This window comes from Odocoileus virginianus, chromosome 9, assembly GCF_023699985.2.
Source record: "Odocoileus virginianus isolate 20LAN1187 ecotype Illinois chromosome 9, Ovbor_1.2, whole genome shotgun sequence".
In the NCBI taxonomy this organism is placed as follows: domain Eukaryota; kingdom Metazoa; phylum Chordata; class Mammalia; order Artiodactyla; family Cervidae; genus Odocoileus; species Odocoileus virginianus.
The window spans coordinates 37,446,636-37,464,190 of record NC_069682.1 but is presented as its reverse complement, the minus strand read 5'-3'; the positions used below and the strand labels follow the sequence as shown (position 1 = coordinate 37,464,190).

General features: G+C 40.0%; 1 protein-coding gene across 3 annotated transcripts in view; it reads right to left on the bottom strand.

Annotated features, from left to right (window-relative positions):
- XRN2 (5'-3' exoribonuclease 2) overlaps positions 1 to 17,555 on the bottom strand; it is a 61,974-nt gene that overhangs the window by 8,828 nt on the left and 35,591 nt on the right. For all 3 annotated transcript variants that reach the window (XM_070472237.1, XM_020878357.2, XM_020878368.2), the window contains 7 exons: positions 16,073 to 16,156; positions 14,891 to 14,988; positions 14,207 to 14,286; positions 13,586 to 13,642; positions 8,653 to 8,721; positions 8,422 to 8,553; positions 6,484 to 6,614 (listed from right to left, as the gene is read on the bottom strand). In XM_070472237.1, the coding sequence (XP_070328338.1) occupies positions 6,484 to 6,614; positions 8,422 to 8,553; positions 8,653 to 8,721; positions 13,586 to 13,642; positions 14,207 to 14,286; positions 14,891 to 14,988; positions 16,073 to 16,156 (651 nt within the window). The remainder of the gene's footprint in view (positions 1 to 6,483; positions 6,615 to 8,421; positions 8,554 to 8,652; positions 8,722 to 13,585; positions 13,643 to 14,206; positions 14,287 to 14,890; positions 14,989 to 16,072; positions 16,157 to 17,555) is intronic.

Below are 17,555 nucleotides of genomic sequence, written 5' to 3'. Positions count from 1 at the left end.
ATTCAAGCTCACATTTTAATGGAAACACAAACTAGAAACATGCTTTTCACAATTACTTTCTTAAAGGAAAGAAGAAATGAAAGCTTATCTGGTTAGCAACCAAAAAGATGCAATCTGGGTTTACTTGAGGATAAAAAGAGAAGTAGAACGTTGCTTTAAAACCTCCTGCCAAGGAGAATCAGGAACAAGGAAAGGCACCTGGCTGCTCACACGGGTTCCAGCGGGAAACACCTGGCTGTTTCCACTTTGGAAGCAACATGGCCAAGGTGCTGGCCCAAAGAAAGCCTCCAAAGTGGACAAACCAGCCTAGGGGAGTCCCCCAGTCCCGGGCCAATAGCGCATGCATGTGTGAGGCCTTCACCTCCATCACTCCCAAGCAGAATGCCATTCCAAACTGAAAGAGAGATGGCATTTCCAGTCAATGTGAACTACGCCTCCCTGTCATCTCTTTAAAACCAAACTGTTGCTTAGTTGCTCAGTTGTGTCCCACTCTTTGTGACCCCATGAACTGTAGCCTACCAGCTCCTCTTGTCCATGGGTTTCTCCAGGTAAGAACACTGGAGTGGGTTGCCATTTCCTTCTCTAGGGTATCTTCCCAACCCAGGAATTGAACCTGCATCTCCTGCACTGGCAGGGGGATTCTTTACCACTGAGCCACCTGGGAAGCCCTAAAAACCAAATCAGTAGCAGTCAAACCAAGAACAATGCTGATGATGTTTCTCTGTGATCATTAGATATTCAGACCTGAATGAAAACTCAGGAAGCTCATCACCACACAATTCACAGGAAGTAGGGCCAGGAACCCTAGTCCGGGCTTGGAGTAATGTCCAAATCACTATGTACCATCAGGAAATCTAAATCAGAGGAGTAAAACCAGAACTTCTTACAAGACAGCAATCATTTATTTCACCTGTGTGGTTTATTTCTATAGAAAAACCTAAAACACACATACACCAAAACACTCTATGATTTTCAATGAATTACGAGAAAGGCATCTACCAACAGCAAAACCAACACTTGGGCCTCTTTTCCTGATCGTTACTTTGTTAACCTTGTAGTCCATTACTATTCAGATACTGTACCAAACTTAAGTTTGTGAAAACTGGTAAAATGTTCCCAGAAGCATTATAGTTTAGCATCTGACTTATACAAAATTAGCTAATACAAGAAACATCACCATGGAACAACTAAGCCCATGGGCCACAACTATAAGCCTGCGCTTGAGAGCCTGGGAACCACAGCTACTGAAGCTCACCTGTGCTCTGCAATAAGCGAAGCCACCACGGTGAGAAGCCCACACAGCAAGGAAGAATCAGTACAACCAAAAAATTAATTAATAATAATAATTTAACAAATCAAAAGAAATACAGGAAATTTCATTCGGACCCCTGTCTAACTCTGTATTTCACATGTTCCAAAATCATTGTGGTCAGCCCAGAAACAGGCCTCCTTTTTAACAGACTTAATTCCGCGATTCGAGTTGCATGGTGTCTCTTTATATATGGTGTCATCGCAGAGTATGCACTCTCCATGGGACTGATAGAAGCTTCCACATAGAACCCCTAATACGAGGAGAATCTAATGAAGATAATAAAAAAATACACTCACATTAAGAAAAGCCTTCATAAATGTTTATCCTAAGGTTTTGTGAAAAGTAAAGGCAGGAAAAAAGCAGTGTTCCTCCCAGGAACACTGTAAGTGGAGGGAAAGTCCTCAACATTCTAGAATATTCACTACATCCGAATATGCCACATTGTTAGATTAATTAAGCACACCAATATTTCTAAGGAAAACTGGAATGTAAACTTCACTGCGCACAATGTTTTCTTTGGAGAGGCAGAGCCCTTCTCAGTAGTCTAACTGTATCCTGATAAGCGCCCAGGAAAGCGGCCTGAGTTCCTACTCCACCAACTCTGGTATGCCAGGTGCTTTTCTCTCTGCTTCTCGTTCACTATTTCTTACCACCAAGACAATGTTCTTTCCAAACTCAGCACATGCAAAAACTATCATTTTTTGTTAAAAACCTAAGCAAATTTTGTAAGACTTTAAAAATTCGGTCAAACGACTATTAAAATACCTCTTGCTCTCAATCAAAGAAGAAAACTAATGAGGATTGCCAAACGTCAAGGCTACCTTTAAACAAATCTCTTCATGTGGCTCAAACAATATATATGGCCCTTAAGTGTTCATAAGGCGGAAATACTTCCTGGTGGAGAAGTAATGAAGTAGAATGTAAAACAAACTTATTATCATTCATTTGTATGGCTCTAACAGAAGATCCATTAGAGAGGGAGAAAAAATTCTGAGATACTGAATTGCACTTCAGAAAGGTAGCAGCACAAGAGAGAAAAAAATGAGAGCTAATTTTTTCCCGTGGTCTTTAAAAATACATCCGTTTTCTAGAGCTCTATGGCCACAGAAACCAAGGCTTTACCAACAGCTCCTCAAGTGACAATTTACCTAATCAGCGTGGCAATCACAGAAAAGATTCCGTGTTTACTGATTGCCACTAATCAAAAATCACTTTTCAAATGCAGATAATTGACAAGTTTATGGACTGAAATGAAGAGAAGTGACATGCCATGTTCTCCAGGCTACAGAAGCGAATGCTTTATTCATGCTGAGCACTCAGGGCTGCACTTGACTCCAACAGTCCCTGGACAATCACCCATCAGCCAAAACCTGACACATCAAAGACAAATCAAAGACTGACAGTGAGACACCTGCAGCAGACACTTGATAGAAACTGGCTCTGTGACCAGTGGCTCTCCTTGACGGAGCTCAGCACCACATGAACAAACAGCTATGACACTACAAATATTTTAAAAGACTGACTAACCAGTTTAGATCTCAATTTTACTAAAACTATTTCTAACCAAAACTTAAAGTTCAAAATTCTATAAAGAGGAACGATATATAGAGGATCATCTGTCACTTAGTACTTTCAGAGCACATACTCTGTGCCAGGTACTATTTCAAGTACTTAATAACTTAAACTCATTTACCATGGAATTTTGTGAGATGGGTATTCTCTGTACCATTTCAGAAATGAAGAAATGCTGAGTACTGATCAAAGCCTGCCTGAGGTCACAGGCTATCGAGGGGTGGGGGGGAAGCCAGGACCACCCCCACCACACCATGTCACTCCACAGTCCACATGCACTTGCGCTGTTGGCCGAGGTGAGTCTCGTGTTATTTTATGTCAGAAGCACCAGGAGAGCCGCCTCCTCAACCAAAGACTCAGAAGTTCAGGATCTCCAGGAGGCAAGACTGGGGATCTACACACTACTTTCAGTATTTTCAAAGTTTAGAATACACACATCTAATTAAGACAGGAGGGCAAACAAGCATACTTCACACATGCACTCTGGGAGTGAGCATCTTGACAACAGACTCGTGGGGAGAAAATGAAAAAAGATCTTATCACTGTTGTTCTTAAAAGAGTATCACCACCCTAAAACACTTGGTATTCAAAAAAGATATGGAAATGTAAAGGATCAGATACAAATCAGACACGAAATATAGAGAGAGATACAGATGGAGGGATGGATGGATGGACGGACAGACAGACTGGCTGGCATATATGCAGGGATTAGGTCTGTCTGCATAAATAGAAATTGAGAGGTCACAAGAGGCCATGAGATAAATATGCCATAAAAATCTTAATGACAGTAAACTTAAAAAAAAGGGAAAGAAGAAAAGCCAAATCTTTGGAGCTATGTGTGAAGAGTATTGGGGAAAACTTCACAGGACATGGAATTTCCTTTCTTGACAGCGGGCAGCATTTTTCTGTGCTTATCGTATAAGTGTGACCACAGATAAGTGCAGACTTTTGTCTCTCTCCCTAACCAGAACCACCACCAAGCCTTTCCACAATCGAGCTGTGGTTCTAGAAATGAGATGTAACTGTGCACTTTTCTCCTTTAAGAAGCTTTTAAAAAACTCTTACAAAAAAAGAGACTCATACAAACCACTGAATTCTTCGAAGGATTAAGACATGACAACAATCTCACAGTAACCCTTACTAGAGAAATAAAAATGTAGGAAACACTTGTTTTGTGAGCCCAGAATGTGTGAAACTGTAAACTCATCTCTCAAATCACAGACATGAATCAATATCCTACAAAATGCTAATACACACACAAAAAAAACAGATAAATCAACATTAGGCTCATTCCAGTAATGCCAAAATGTAACAGTCAAAAATCAGTCTGTGTCATTCACCATGTAACAGAAGGAGAAAAAAAACAAAACAAAACAAAGAAACAAACATTACTACCTCAAGAAATGGAGGAAAAGCAGTTGATAAAATCCAATACCCACTAGAAACAAGGAATACAAGGAAACTCCTCTGACCTAACAAAGGTTATCTTGTTCTTGCCTGGAGAATCCCAGGGATGGGGGAGCCTGGTGGGCTGCCGTCTATGGGGTCACACAGAGTCAGACACGACTGAAGCGACTTAGCAGCAGCAGCAATATCATATTTAATGGTGAAATATTACAGGTCTTCCCCTGAAGACTGGCAATGAAACAAGGATGCCCAGCATCACCACTTATGTTCCATCACACTAGAGGTCCTAGGTAGTACAATAAAGCAAAAAAGACCAAAGGCATTAAGATCAGAAAACGAATACATAAAACTGTCACTACTCACAAATGACATGAAATAAAAGGGCAAAATACAAAAGAACATACAGATAAGACTTCAGAGTAAATGAATTTTAGTGACACAGTCAGTCAATATTCAAAAGTCAACTCTTTATATATATATACACAAGCAAGCAACTGGAAAATTATGTTTACAAGGCATCAGGCAGGGAGGGCCACGTGTTTCTTGCTCCAAGTGAACCCCTACTCTACAAAGCCTATTTCCTATTTTTAATTTTTATTTTAAAATTTTATTTATCTTATTTTGGCTACACCAGGTCTTAGCTGCAGCACGTGGGATCTTCCATCTTAGTTGGGGTATGTGGGATGTTTAGTTGCAATATATAAGATCTAGTTCCCTGACCAGGAATTGAACTGGCCCACTTATATAGATTCTCATTTGTGTCTGTGATGCCCTGATAAGAACTACTGATCTGGCTAATACTTCCCAAGTGTGTTGCATATCACAGGTGATATAGAAGATGGTTTTCTGGAGGTCCATGAAAAAGCTTGTTATCTTTGTGGTTGTATTCACTTTGATGTATATCTGAAAAAAATACATCAAGCACATCAAACCTGGAATGCATTGACTGATGATGAAAGGAAGCTGCTTACCACGGAGCCCATGCTTTCTTTCACCTGTGCTACTCAAACTTGTTTTCTCAAACCTCAGAGATCTACTCGACCCAGTAACCTCCGAAATTCCCCACAACCGTGGTCTCGAGAATGACTGACTAAACCAAGACACAGAGATAGATGGATTACACCTGGGTCTAGTATTTGCATCTCACTTTGTTCTCCTCTTGGGAAGCCGTGATACCAGCACAAACAGAAAAGAGCCACAGCAGAAAGGCACTGGTGAGGACCGTGTAAGTGAACAGCAGGCTTTAACTGCCTGCCAGAGGTGCCCTCACCCGCTGGTGAGCTCTCGGGGCACAGACAGCCCTTTCAAACTGATTAGATGCTTCAGTTGTATGTGGTACATCCTGATACATACTCCACACACAGATATAAGTGGAAAAGGCAAGACACATTATTTGCTCAGTTTTGGGGGGAAGCAGCTAAAGAAACTACTGTACCAAGCAGCTCGCCACAGCCTATTAAACTCCATGCCCCCTGTGCTTTCTTCACTGAACAGAACAGAACCACTCAAGTCCATTGCGAGGGAGGCAACAACACTCCATTTACTATCACTAAGACGCACAGAGAGAGAGACAGACAGAACACAGTGAAAACAGAAACCTGAGAGCACGAGACTGTCAGAACTCCTTTCTTAGAGCTTCAGGTTAAAAATGCTTTCGTGAGTAAATCAGCATGAACTAATACTAAATACATGGCATAAATATTTCCCAACAATCATCGCTTTAATCTGGTTCTTTCTTTGACAGGTGTAATTGATTTTAACAGAGTTCTAAGGGTTCTCTGCAATAGAGTAGCCCCTCCTGCTTTTTCTAAATTTAATTTTTATGAACTCTTTGAAACATTCAGAAGAAAACTTAAATGATACGACACTTGGACTTAAATGTCAGCATCTTGCCACACTGCCTCTTCCCCCGCCACCCGGGGGGCTGACTGGTTGGAAGCAAGCAGACAACCAGGAATGAAGATGCAAAGGCTTCATGAAGAAAACTGGCTTTGAGAACTTGGTACATAACCTGTATTTTCTAGAAAATGAGCACAGCCACGGAGCGCAAATTTAACATTATATGGACATATGAATTAAAATGAATGCAATTATGCTGTTAGGTCCACCATTTTAGCAATGCATACATATCAGAGACCACCCTTTGTCACAGTACTTGAGCTAGTAGGTAGAACCCATTACTGAAAACATACTTGACATGAGCTTTGGAATCTGGGCTTGTCCTCGCAAAAGTGGCCGGTACATGTTCCCCTGGAAAGTTGCAGGCGGTGGTGCAGCATTGCTGTAGACACCCGTTCCGGAGGAGCCTCTCGGCATAACGTGGCTATGAAAGGACCCCCCCCAAGCCAAAAAACAAGTTAGACATAGACATACCCATCATTATTATAATAAACAAATGCCAGTAGCCATCTCATCACTACTAGATCTGACCAAGACAATGTGAAGTTTAAATTAAAATGAACAAAGTTCAAAATGTTACCTGATAATGGAGACAGCAAATGTTTACTTGTTACACCAGAGCTTCCTGATAATCATGTAAATATTTAGTACTTTATTAAAAAAAAAATTTCAGTCTATTTCTCTTTTTCTGCATTATATTGAGTTTTGCCCTCGAAGACCTATGCTGCTGCTATCACTGTACAGCTGACCCTTGAACAGCACAGGTCCACTTTTACGTGCAGTGTTTTCAACAGTAAATACTGGAGTCCTGCACAATCCATGGCTACAGATTTTCAGCGGGTGAATGTCCCTAATCCCACAGTTGTTCAGGGTTCACCTGTATATACTACTACTCTATATTTTACTACTTTCAGTTTATTGCATCAAACATTTCCCTATACTTTTCATAGTCTTCCTAAGTGTAATGTGTATTAAGTATTACAGAATACTTATATGTTAGTATCTCATACTTTACTAAACCTGTCCACTCATTTAGTACTAGTTAGTACTAGTAGTATAGACAGCAATGCCTAGAGATATGGGTGTATAACCAGGCTCCTCTAAATATTTTCTCAGGATAAATTCCAAGAAGTAGGAATCTGGATCAAAAGTTCAGAGGATCCTCAGACCTTAACACTCTACTTAGAGATACTTCTATGTTGCTTTCCAAAGTGGCTGAAATAATGCAAGAAAGAAATCTAGAGAGTATTTTAGATTTGCTTTTTTTTTTAACTATTAAATGAAGACTTCCAAGCAACCTGCCGAATACCTCACATTTACACAGTGGCTTAGAAACTATCCCAAGCAGTTAATCCCCACAACTTCAGGAGGCTGAAGTTCCATTTCACACACAGGAAACAGAGGCAGAGGAGGTTCTATAACTTTAACAAAAAATATCCAGTGGTAGACGAGGTGTCTGATCTAGACACTCAGGACTCAAAGCCCATGACGCCACTGTCCCTTACTAGTCACTGCATAAAGTGCATGCTACTAATGGTAACCTACTGCCTAAAGCCTACTTTGAATCTTATAGCTTTCATATGAATTGGAAATATCTATTTATGAGTTACCAACATCAATTCACAGATGATAACTCATTAATACATGTCCTAGTACTTTGCTCTTTTTATCCCAGCTTTATGTCTTTCTGGTTCAAAGCTCCCTCTTTTATAGTCAGGAAAAAAGAAAATTTGAAGCTAATGAAGGCAAAAGATAAAAAGCAGAAATTCACAGCAGAGGAGATACAAAAGGCCAGCAGACACTTCGAGAGGCTTGACCTTACTAACAGGCCCGGAGACACATTCAGGTATCATGGAGGCCTCAATACACGGGCACGAGCCCAGGAGCTGGCAGCTCCTCGTAGAGGGACTGTGACACCCAGAGGTTAACTCAGTCACAACTCTCTTGAGGGAAACAGCATGTTTCATTCTTTTGAAATAACGGTCAGAGACAGCAAAATCTCTTGAGAGAAAATAATGGAATTCCCAGGCAACACAAAGCAATAGATAAACCAGAGACACAGAATTGAATTTTAAAAATGAAGAAAAGCAGAAAATAATCAAAGTCATTAAAATAGCTGCAGAATAGTTGTATTTAATAATCTCGAACATCTGTAGTTTAAGTGCTGACTTAATGCTCCATGGAAGATTCCGAACAACCAAAATACACAGACAGAAAAACCTACCACTCACCCCAAAGCCCTGAAGGCCGCGGGATCCAGGTGGACAGGCCGCCGGTCCCGGTTGAAGCCAAGCTGGGGTTTCCACTGCCGTCCGTTGCTGGATTTCTCCCAGTCGCTAGGTTTTAGGACCGGTGTAGGTTTTCTAACCATTTGAAAATACAATATTTAGTTACAGGGATGGACTTCACTTACACAAAATAAACTTGAAAAGTTTATATTTTCTCGTTTGTTCAGTTGTTACCTTGCTCCTGGAAGCATGACAGCTTTAAAAATGTAATCTTCAGCAAACTGTGGGTCTTTAAAATTGATACTAGAAGAGAACAAGAAACAATTTAATGATTTCACTGGATTAGCCTGCTTGACTACTACCTGTAAATTCAGGTACTTGTGACCTATTTTTAAGGTTTTTTTAATTTTTCTTTTTTTGGCTGTTCTGCATGGCTTGCAGATCTCTGTTCCCCAGCCAGAGACCGAACTACAGCCATGGCAGTGAAACCCTGGAATCCTAACCACTACACCACCAGGGAACTAGATGCTGTGGATCTTTAAACAGAATGACTACAATTCAGAAGTCTTCTTCCAAAATTATCTTAGTCAGCAGATTCTGCCAAACTGCCAAATGGCCATACATCTTTCTCACCAAACTGTCACTAACACCCAGGATGGCCCTCGTGTAACTTTATGTGCAAAGTCATGCTCCACCTAATTGTAGGTGATCGCAGAAAAAGAACAGACACTGCGAGCCCAACCCTTGAGAAATTCCAGTATGATACCAGACATCGGTACAACAACAAAAATAAAAACCACCTTTCACTTTGTTCAGTCCATGGCAAAGACCCTCCCTTGAATATCTTCACGAAGATCAGCGCTTGTTGCAAGAAACAGTAGAAACATTTGCAAAATCAAAAACAATGAACAGATAATCCACAGGGGAAAAAAACACAAAGCCTCCCTATTGGAAGTCCCATATCCTGCTTGACTAATGTGTTTCTGTGAGAAAGTAAACAGTCACAACTTGAAATGATATGACGGCTGTATACTCAGACTCAGACTTTTAACAAGCTGGGCCAAACTGCCTTTTTGAGTGTGTGGGTGGGGCGGGGGTGGGGTGTCTGTGTGTGTCTCACCCAAAGCACACGGGTCTTCCTTCTGACACAGCAGTGTCTCTTCTAGGACTCTGGATATGCACCTAGTTTATACCTAAGGATGCTCATAATATCAGGATTCATAATGCTGAGAAACTGTAAAACCTAAGTGTATTGGCAAAGAGTGGACGGGTTAAAGAAACTATGGTTCTTTCTAACAATGGTATCCTCGGAGACTTCCCTGGTGGTCCAGCGGTTAAGAATCAGTCTGCCAATGCTGGGGACATGGGTTCCATCCCTGGTCCAGGAAGACCCCACATGCCAGAGGCAACCAAGCCAGTGCGCCACTGCTGAGCCCACACTTCCTAAGGCCGGTCTCTGCAGCAAGAGAAGCCACCTCAGTGAGAGGTGCTTGTGCAGCGAAACCAGAGCAAGAAACCCACATGCAGCAAGGAAGACCCAGGGCAGCCAAAAAGAAATTTTCAATTTTTTTAAATAATAAACAAACAGAAGTGGTATCCTCAATTGGCATTTCTTAAAATGTAGTAACAAATACTTAATGACAAGAGGGAAATACAGGCAACAGACTAGACACACGTTCACCAGAAGGTTATTTGTACACGCAACCATTTCCTTTCCTTCTCTGTGCTTTTTCATATTCTCCAAAGATCCTCTGAAGATTACAGATTACAGTTGCAATCAGTGAGAAAGGGTTTTATTGAACTGGTTGACATTTTAGATAGCTAACTTTTTTTCTCTTCAAATAATGCCACTTAAAATAATTAGGGCCCATCTGTTATAGAGAGATTTTTGTTAACTGTATTTTTTAAGTACATAAAAATGGTTCCATTTATAATAAAGATGCTATAAGCTCAAGAACAGCTGAACGGCACTTCATTGACTCAATCTGTTCCTCTTATAAACTCACTCTTCACCATGACTGTTTTTATCTCAGATGTTCTCTACTCCAGGCAGCTCAAGGCAGGGCCAGGCACAACAGGCAGTGTGAAAGGTTTCAGAGGGTGAGAGATAAGGTGGTAGGTACGTGGATTTGTTGAGGCTTTCTAGACACAAAGCCAACAGAGAAAACTGGTAATAAAGCACGGCCTGCAACTAAAGTATCTCAGAGCAGTTCTCTTGGTGTCAGCGGGCCTTTTTGGCAGTTTACCAAACAAATTTTCAGCATGCCTACTGTGTACATGGTCTCATGGTGGGAGCAGAGGCACAAACAGTGCCCAACCATGGGGCCTTCCTCCTCTTCTAATAGGGAAGACAGACTGGAAAAGTTAAACAGTTTAGTAAGGAAGAAAGCGGAAAAGGCCACAGCAGGCACAAGAAAGATGCTGATCAAAGCCTGTCACTTGCCTTCCACATGGGACCTTGTGAGTGTGGGCTAAATGCACGCATATGTGAGGGAGGGGGGTCTTCACAGAGGGACCAGCCTGGAGAGCAAGAAGGAGGGGTCCCTGCGGAGCTGTGGGGACCCAGATACAGAGCACAGCTCTACCAAACTATGGCAGGAACCAGAGGTCTCTGAGGGGTGGCAGTGGTTAAGAAAGATGAGAGAAGATTCAGTGGGCAGGTAGGTGGGATTTAAAAAAAAAAATCAGCTGGGAGAGCCCTACAGTAATCCAGGAGACGAGAATACAAACAGGCTCACTGGGAAAAGCCAGATATGAGAAATAAGTGGAAAGAAAGACGGTTCCAGAGCAGTGGTATCAGTACACGGAGTCACGTACCATGAGAAGCTGAAGTTCCTAAGTCTGGGCAATGGGGGGAACAGGAGGCGAGGGAAAGATGGAGAGATGGGCAAGGAGGTGTGTGTGGGTGCAGGACACAGCGGCCAGTGTGGACACGGAGGGTGTCACCTGCTCCTCCAGATGCGAAGAAAACTGAGACTCAAACAGAGGTTTTATATATGTAAAGTCAGCAAAGAGTTACTGTAAAAAGCAAGTTACAATGGTGGAACAAGAGAAGAATGAGAGAAATTCAGGGAAATGGCTCAGTTCTACTCACAGTTAAACTACTACTATGTGGAAAGATTTATGGAATCAGAATTGAAAAAAAAATTTCTAGGTCACAGTTGATTGTATTCTCTAAGAGTCCTTCCATGAATTTTAAGACACTTTAATAACTTCTAAAATATATTTCCTCAACAACACAGGTAAGACCTAATGCGATGGGAACACGAGGTGAGGGAAAGTCCACTAAAGTGGACTCAAGGAGACAACTTCTCAAACACGGAATCCAACACCAGATGCACACACACAGAGAAGGGGGGGAAAAGCCAGGAGTCAACAGAGACAGGAGTAACTGGCAGGGGGCACTGGAGGTTGCATGTTCAGATTTTTTGTTTGTAAAGCAAGAACAACACTGGGATACAGAAGAAGCCCTGAAACAAACATCCAAAAAGCTAAAGTAAACGGCATCAGTCTCAGCATGACCCCTCAGAGAAAAGACTGAAAATGACCTCGTAAGAAGAGTTACCTTTGGCCTTTCAGGCATCTCCAGGAAATCAACTAAATTTTATTATTTATTTATTGTTATTTATTCAACATACACCTGAATACACAGCTGGATTTGAGATTTCTTTTATAAATTTAATAATCTTGTGAAAACAATGGATACCAAATAACACCAAAGGCCATTTCAGGCTCAGATATCACCATCACCATCACAATCATAATCATACAAACAAAAACTCCAGGATTTGTTAACTCTGGAACTCTTCCTTGGGCAAGTCTCTATCCTACCTACAAAGTTAAGTAGAACTTACTACTTGTAGGGGGCTGCGAAGGAAGACCCTTGAACACAACTGAGACACTGAGGAGCAGAGCAAATGTGCCAATCCGGAACGGACTGGTGGCGTGACCGGCCCGAAGGTCTGCTGCAAGCCAGGGACCCAGGGGTTAAACACAGTCCACACTGGCTCTGCCGGAATCAAGACTGTGGCGGACACAGGAACCTGGCTTACGGTTCTGAATCCCACCTTTAACAAAAGAGCCCAAAGACAAAGAGCCAGGACAGATTATACGCCAAGATAAACAAAAACTGTGGTAAAGATAAAGGGTAAAGCAACTATATGCTAATACAAATTAATTAAAAAAATGATCCACCGGAAATTTAAGAATGGGGGGTGGCGTGAGATGAAGGCAATTAATCTAGTAAGATTTTTCAAATTCACAAAGGATGTCTATAAGTGAAAGCCTTCCTAGAATGGCAGCTGCTATCTAAATCCATTAAAGATAGGAAAATAAACATGCTTACACTTCACAATGAGAAATCTAAATAAAATCCAAAATAGTCCCTGAGAGTGACAGAAATAATAACATGTGGGAAAGTAGTATTCAGGAATAGTTTTTACAAAATTCTTGAATTACTTAAATATTTGCCCTGTTCTCATCTAAAGAGTGAGGGAAACAACAACATAAACCTTGCCATCAAGATCAGGAATTCATACAACAGTTACACAGATTCGTAGAAAGCTTGCTGATTTTTATTCTAAAGAGCCATATTATAGTTTACATACTTGGCAGAAAATGCTGTCACCATTGAGGAAATGAAGTATGAGTTTTCCACCTAGCAGAAATCAGCCCTTTAAAAGTTTCTAATTATAGATTAAAAAAATATTCCACAAATTCATTCTATCTCATCTTAACTAAAATATATTAACAGCTCTGTTTTTGAACTCTACAGGGCCACAAATATAAATACAATTTCTATTATGTTACAATACAGTGAAGCCATGTGGGCCTCCAGGGTGCAGAGGTCTGTTTGAACCTACACAGCACACAACTCTTGGAAACTCCTACTTTCCACCTCCCACCTCTCTAATCCAGGAAGAATTAGAGGTTGTTAGGGGAAACCAGAAAGCAGAGATGTAAGCTTGTTAAGTCAGTAACCTTAACAATATACATAATTTAAAGTCAAGAGGCTCTACTTGGAGGTCTGCAACACAGGGACTCTCCAAATATCAAAGACTTGCTAGAATAATAGCTACTATTTCCCTGTGAATCACAGGTCTTCTTAAACTTATTTGCAAGTTCAGAGCTGTATTCTGGGCAAATGTCAGGAATTGGGGAAACTTACCTGATAGCAGCATTGTGTGTCAAATCCTTTAACATGGGAATAGGAGAACATACTATTCTAAAAAGAAACAAAAGAACCATCTGTTTGTAAGTTGTAACCTCTGGGAAAAGTGGAAACAAAATGTTGCTACGTTTCTTATGCTTTGAGAGAGAGCAATCACTAAACCAATAAAAACAATATAATCATAGGTAACTTTTAAAAAGGGCCCTGTTTGTAATTTCACTAATAGAAAACAATTATGAACAAGGGGCTTATATCAGAACTTAAAAATTCTGATATTAGAATTCTTTATATTCTATAAACCAAAAAGGGGGCAGTGGGGGAACAGATAACTGAATAGAAAAATAGAACAGGTATTTCATAAATAAGGAACACAGCTGAGAGACAGGTACACAACAAGATACACAACATCCTGACACTTTAATAAGATTATGAAAGTAATTTTGACCTTGTGTGGATCGCCTTAAGAGCTGGGCTCTGACCCCAAGTCCAAGGCTTGTATGTTGTTTTGTTTTCTCACTAGTTTTTTATTATTTCTAGAATATGAAACATTTAGGCAACAAAATAGAAATGCTAACTAAACACCCTCCCAACCCCTCAATTATATACAATGATGCTTACTGATCTGGAAGGACAGCTTCCTCATCCAAAGAAAACTTCCCTTGGATCCCATGACATAGTTCAGGTGGTACATTGACTGACTGTGGGGGGAAAAAAAACCCAGTCCTGATTATACAGGTGAAAGAATGGAAAGCAGGGACTTAAACGTTTGTTCACCAGTGGTCACAGGACTACCATTCTTAACACCACCCCCCCACAAAGGTAGAAACTATGCAAGTTCCCATCAACAGGCGAGTGGACTAATGAAATGCAGTGTATACACAAATGAAGTATTATTCAGCCATAAAAGAAAAGAAACACTGACATAAAATGGCTGAACCTTGAAAATTCTGCTAAATGAAGTGAGCCAGACACAGGAGGACAAATACTGTATGATGTGATCTAGGGGAGGTGTCAAAATTAGGCAACTCCATAAAATCAGCAAGTAGCAGAGAGGTTGTGAAAGGCTGGGGGCAGGGAAGGATGGGGAGGCGTGTTTAATGCTGTCTGGTGGGTACAGAGTTTCTGATCAAGAAGATGCACAACTTTATAAATGGTCTTAATGCCACAAAATTACACACTTAAAAATGCTCCAAATGGTAAATTGGGTTTATATTTGGCCAAAATTGTAAAAATGCATTCCTGATTAAATAATCAAATGAACACACTGTCAAGAAACACATCATGATGGAAAAGAAACCATACCTCTGTGGAACCTGTCTTGTACAGTTCTAAGATGAAGTCGTGCAGTGGGTGATGTTTCCCAACAAATAAGACGTCACCGCCAAGACTGTTTCTTCTGGCTGCGGGGAACGCAGGACAAGATCAAAGTTAAATCCACAAGAGCAATTTTTATTATGAGACCAAAATTAGAAGATGCATCTAAATTTTTAAAGCTTTATTATGGGGACTTCCCTGGTGGACCAATGGTTGAGAATCCAACTGCCAGTGCAGGGGATGCGGGCTCGATCCCTGGTCGGGGAACTAGCACCCCCAGAGGCCGCAGGGGAACTAAGCCTGAGCACTACAACTAGAGGGCCTAAGCGCCACAGCGAATGCATGCTGCAACCAAGACCCCATGTAGTCAAATGAATAAATGAGTGCTTTCTAAAAAAATTATAACAGAGTTTGTGAAAAATAACAAGAGGCCTGAATTTAGGTGAGTGTCTCTGCAGAAGAAGAAAAAAAACTCTGACAATAAGGTTTCAAAAATCAATGATTATCAAAAAAAACTTTTAATCTCAAAAAAACTTAACAAATCAATGACTATTAGGAAAAAAGTCACTAAAAGATACCTGCACACAGAACTGCCAGATTTTATTTATGTAGAACTCAATTTCTTATAAGATGTAAACATTCCCCAAGGAATACAAATTGAATCATCAGAGAACGAAAATTATCCTAAGGATGGCTGATAGAGAAATTATTTCTATAGGTTTGTTACACTGGTATTAAGTTTTCCAATTGAACCCAACCTTGCAATTTCAAGCATATCAGTAACTATCAGTATAATGACAAAAACCCCACTTGTTGCCAAAGATAACATTTCAAGTTAACAATCTGAGAGTAAATGCTTGCAACTCATCTTAACCTTCAAGCAAAATTATTATAATCTGGGGGGTGGGTGAAGATGAAGGCAAAAAGGGAGATGGAGGAAATCAAACACTTTTATAACTTAAAAGCTTTCAATCTAATTTACTATTTAATTACTACTCAATGTACAGATAGTATTCATTTTAAGAAAGTCATTTTTGTTACAAAGTAAAATCAATGATTTATGCCCCTTTTATGAAAAATTTGACAAATGAAAAAAAAAAGGTCTAATTCCATAAGCAAACGTGAAGCCTGTGTCACACAGACTGTGCTGCCCGATGGGCATGGCCTTACTCTCTTCAGGGGTGAGGTCTGGGTACACCTCTTCCAGGGCAGCACGCAGTCTCCGCTCATCCACAAACGGCAACAGGGCCACACCTGGGGACACAAAAGCACACCAACCGCCCCAAGTATTAGAGTCACCTAAATGTCAACTGGTCCAAATGGACATTTCTAGTAGAATATTCCCACAAACATAAAAACATCTTGAAATTGAAATATTTAGTCAAAGTTCAAATGTAGAAGAAAACAACCTCCAATTTTCCATTCTTAAAATGGCTCATATGGAAAACCATCTTTGATCTTAACTCTGTGATAATAAAAATTTTAAGTTAAAATAACACTTAAGATAGCAGCCTGTTCTCATCTTCCTTATGAGATGGCCTTGGGCAAGTTAGTCAATTCCCCAAAGAGCTTGGGCTTATCCTTTCATCATTCTAGAACCTTGGATTCTTCTTTTATAAAACAAGATCATTCAACAGAAGTTTTTAGAAGTTCTATCACATTTTAAAACCTAATAATTAACTTACACAAAAATTTTAGACATTTGTTTGCTTAAATAACTCAGAGATGGTAGAAGAGATGTTAATTTTCAGGCTGAAAATTGTTCTCTGGAGTGTGACAGAATTAAGGTCATTGTTTTATCTAGACCTTTGTGTATCATCTTCAAAGAAGCACACCAGTGAATGCAGGATCCATTACTAGAAAAACATATGAAGCTTTTTTTTTTTTCTTTTTTTTTTTTCCATTTATTTTTATTAGTTGGAGGCTAATTACTTTACATCATTGCAGTGGTTTTTGTCATACATTGAAATGAATTAGCCATGGATTTACATGTATTCCCCATCACGGTCATATGAAGCTTTTGAAGCATAGTAAGTTATGCTGTCTATAGTATAAATAGTATCTTTGCCAAATAAAAAATTAAAGATAAATAGCAAAGAAAAATGCTAAATGACGCTAAACAGTTTTGAAACTACTGCCATTCAAAACTGCTGCATTTATGATTATTCCCTTTAAAATGATTAGAAGTGGAAAGTTTCCAAAGTTGTCATTTATGATTTAGCTGCCATATTTTCAAAGTTAGGAAATGTGTTCAACTGTACTACCTACTAAGAATACATTTTTTTATTTTTTTTAAGTTAAAAACTAAGTTCTAGTGTAAATTTCATAGGGTCAAAAAGCTGATAAACACTTAGATGGAGAAAAACCTTGAGAGTTGTTTGAGTCTAGTTAGTCACATACAATAAGTTACCATGAAAAACTAAAACACTACCTAGCTTTCATTTTCTACCTACTAGATTCAGGATCTAAACAAATTATGAGAGACTTTCCTACAATATCAACTCCAGAAGCAAATAGCAAGCAATCTGCAGTGCTAATGACAGCAATATGGTTAGTAAGTAACAAGCCCTACTGGCCAGTGGAAGAAAGGATACTTTGCACCCAGGTATGAAGATGGTGGTGCTTGAGAATGAGATGATGGTAAAAACAACAG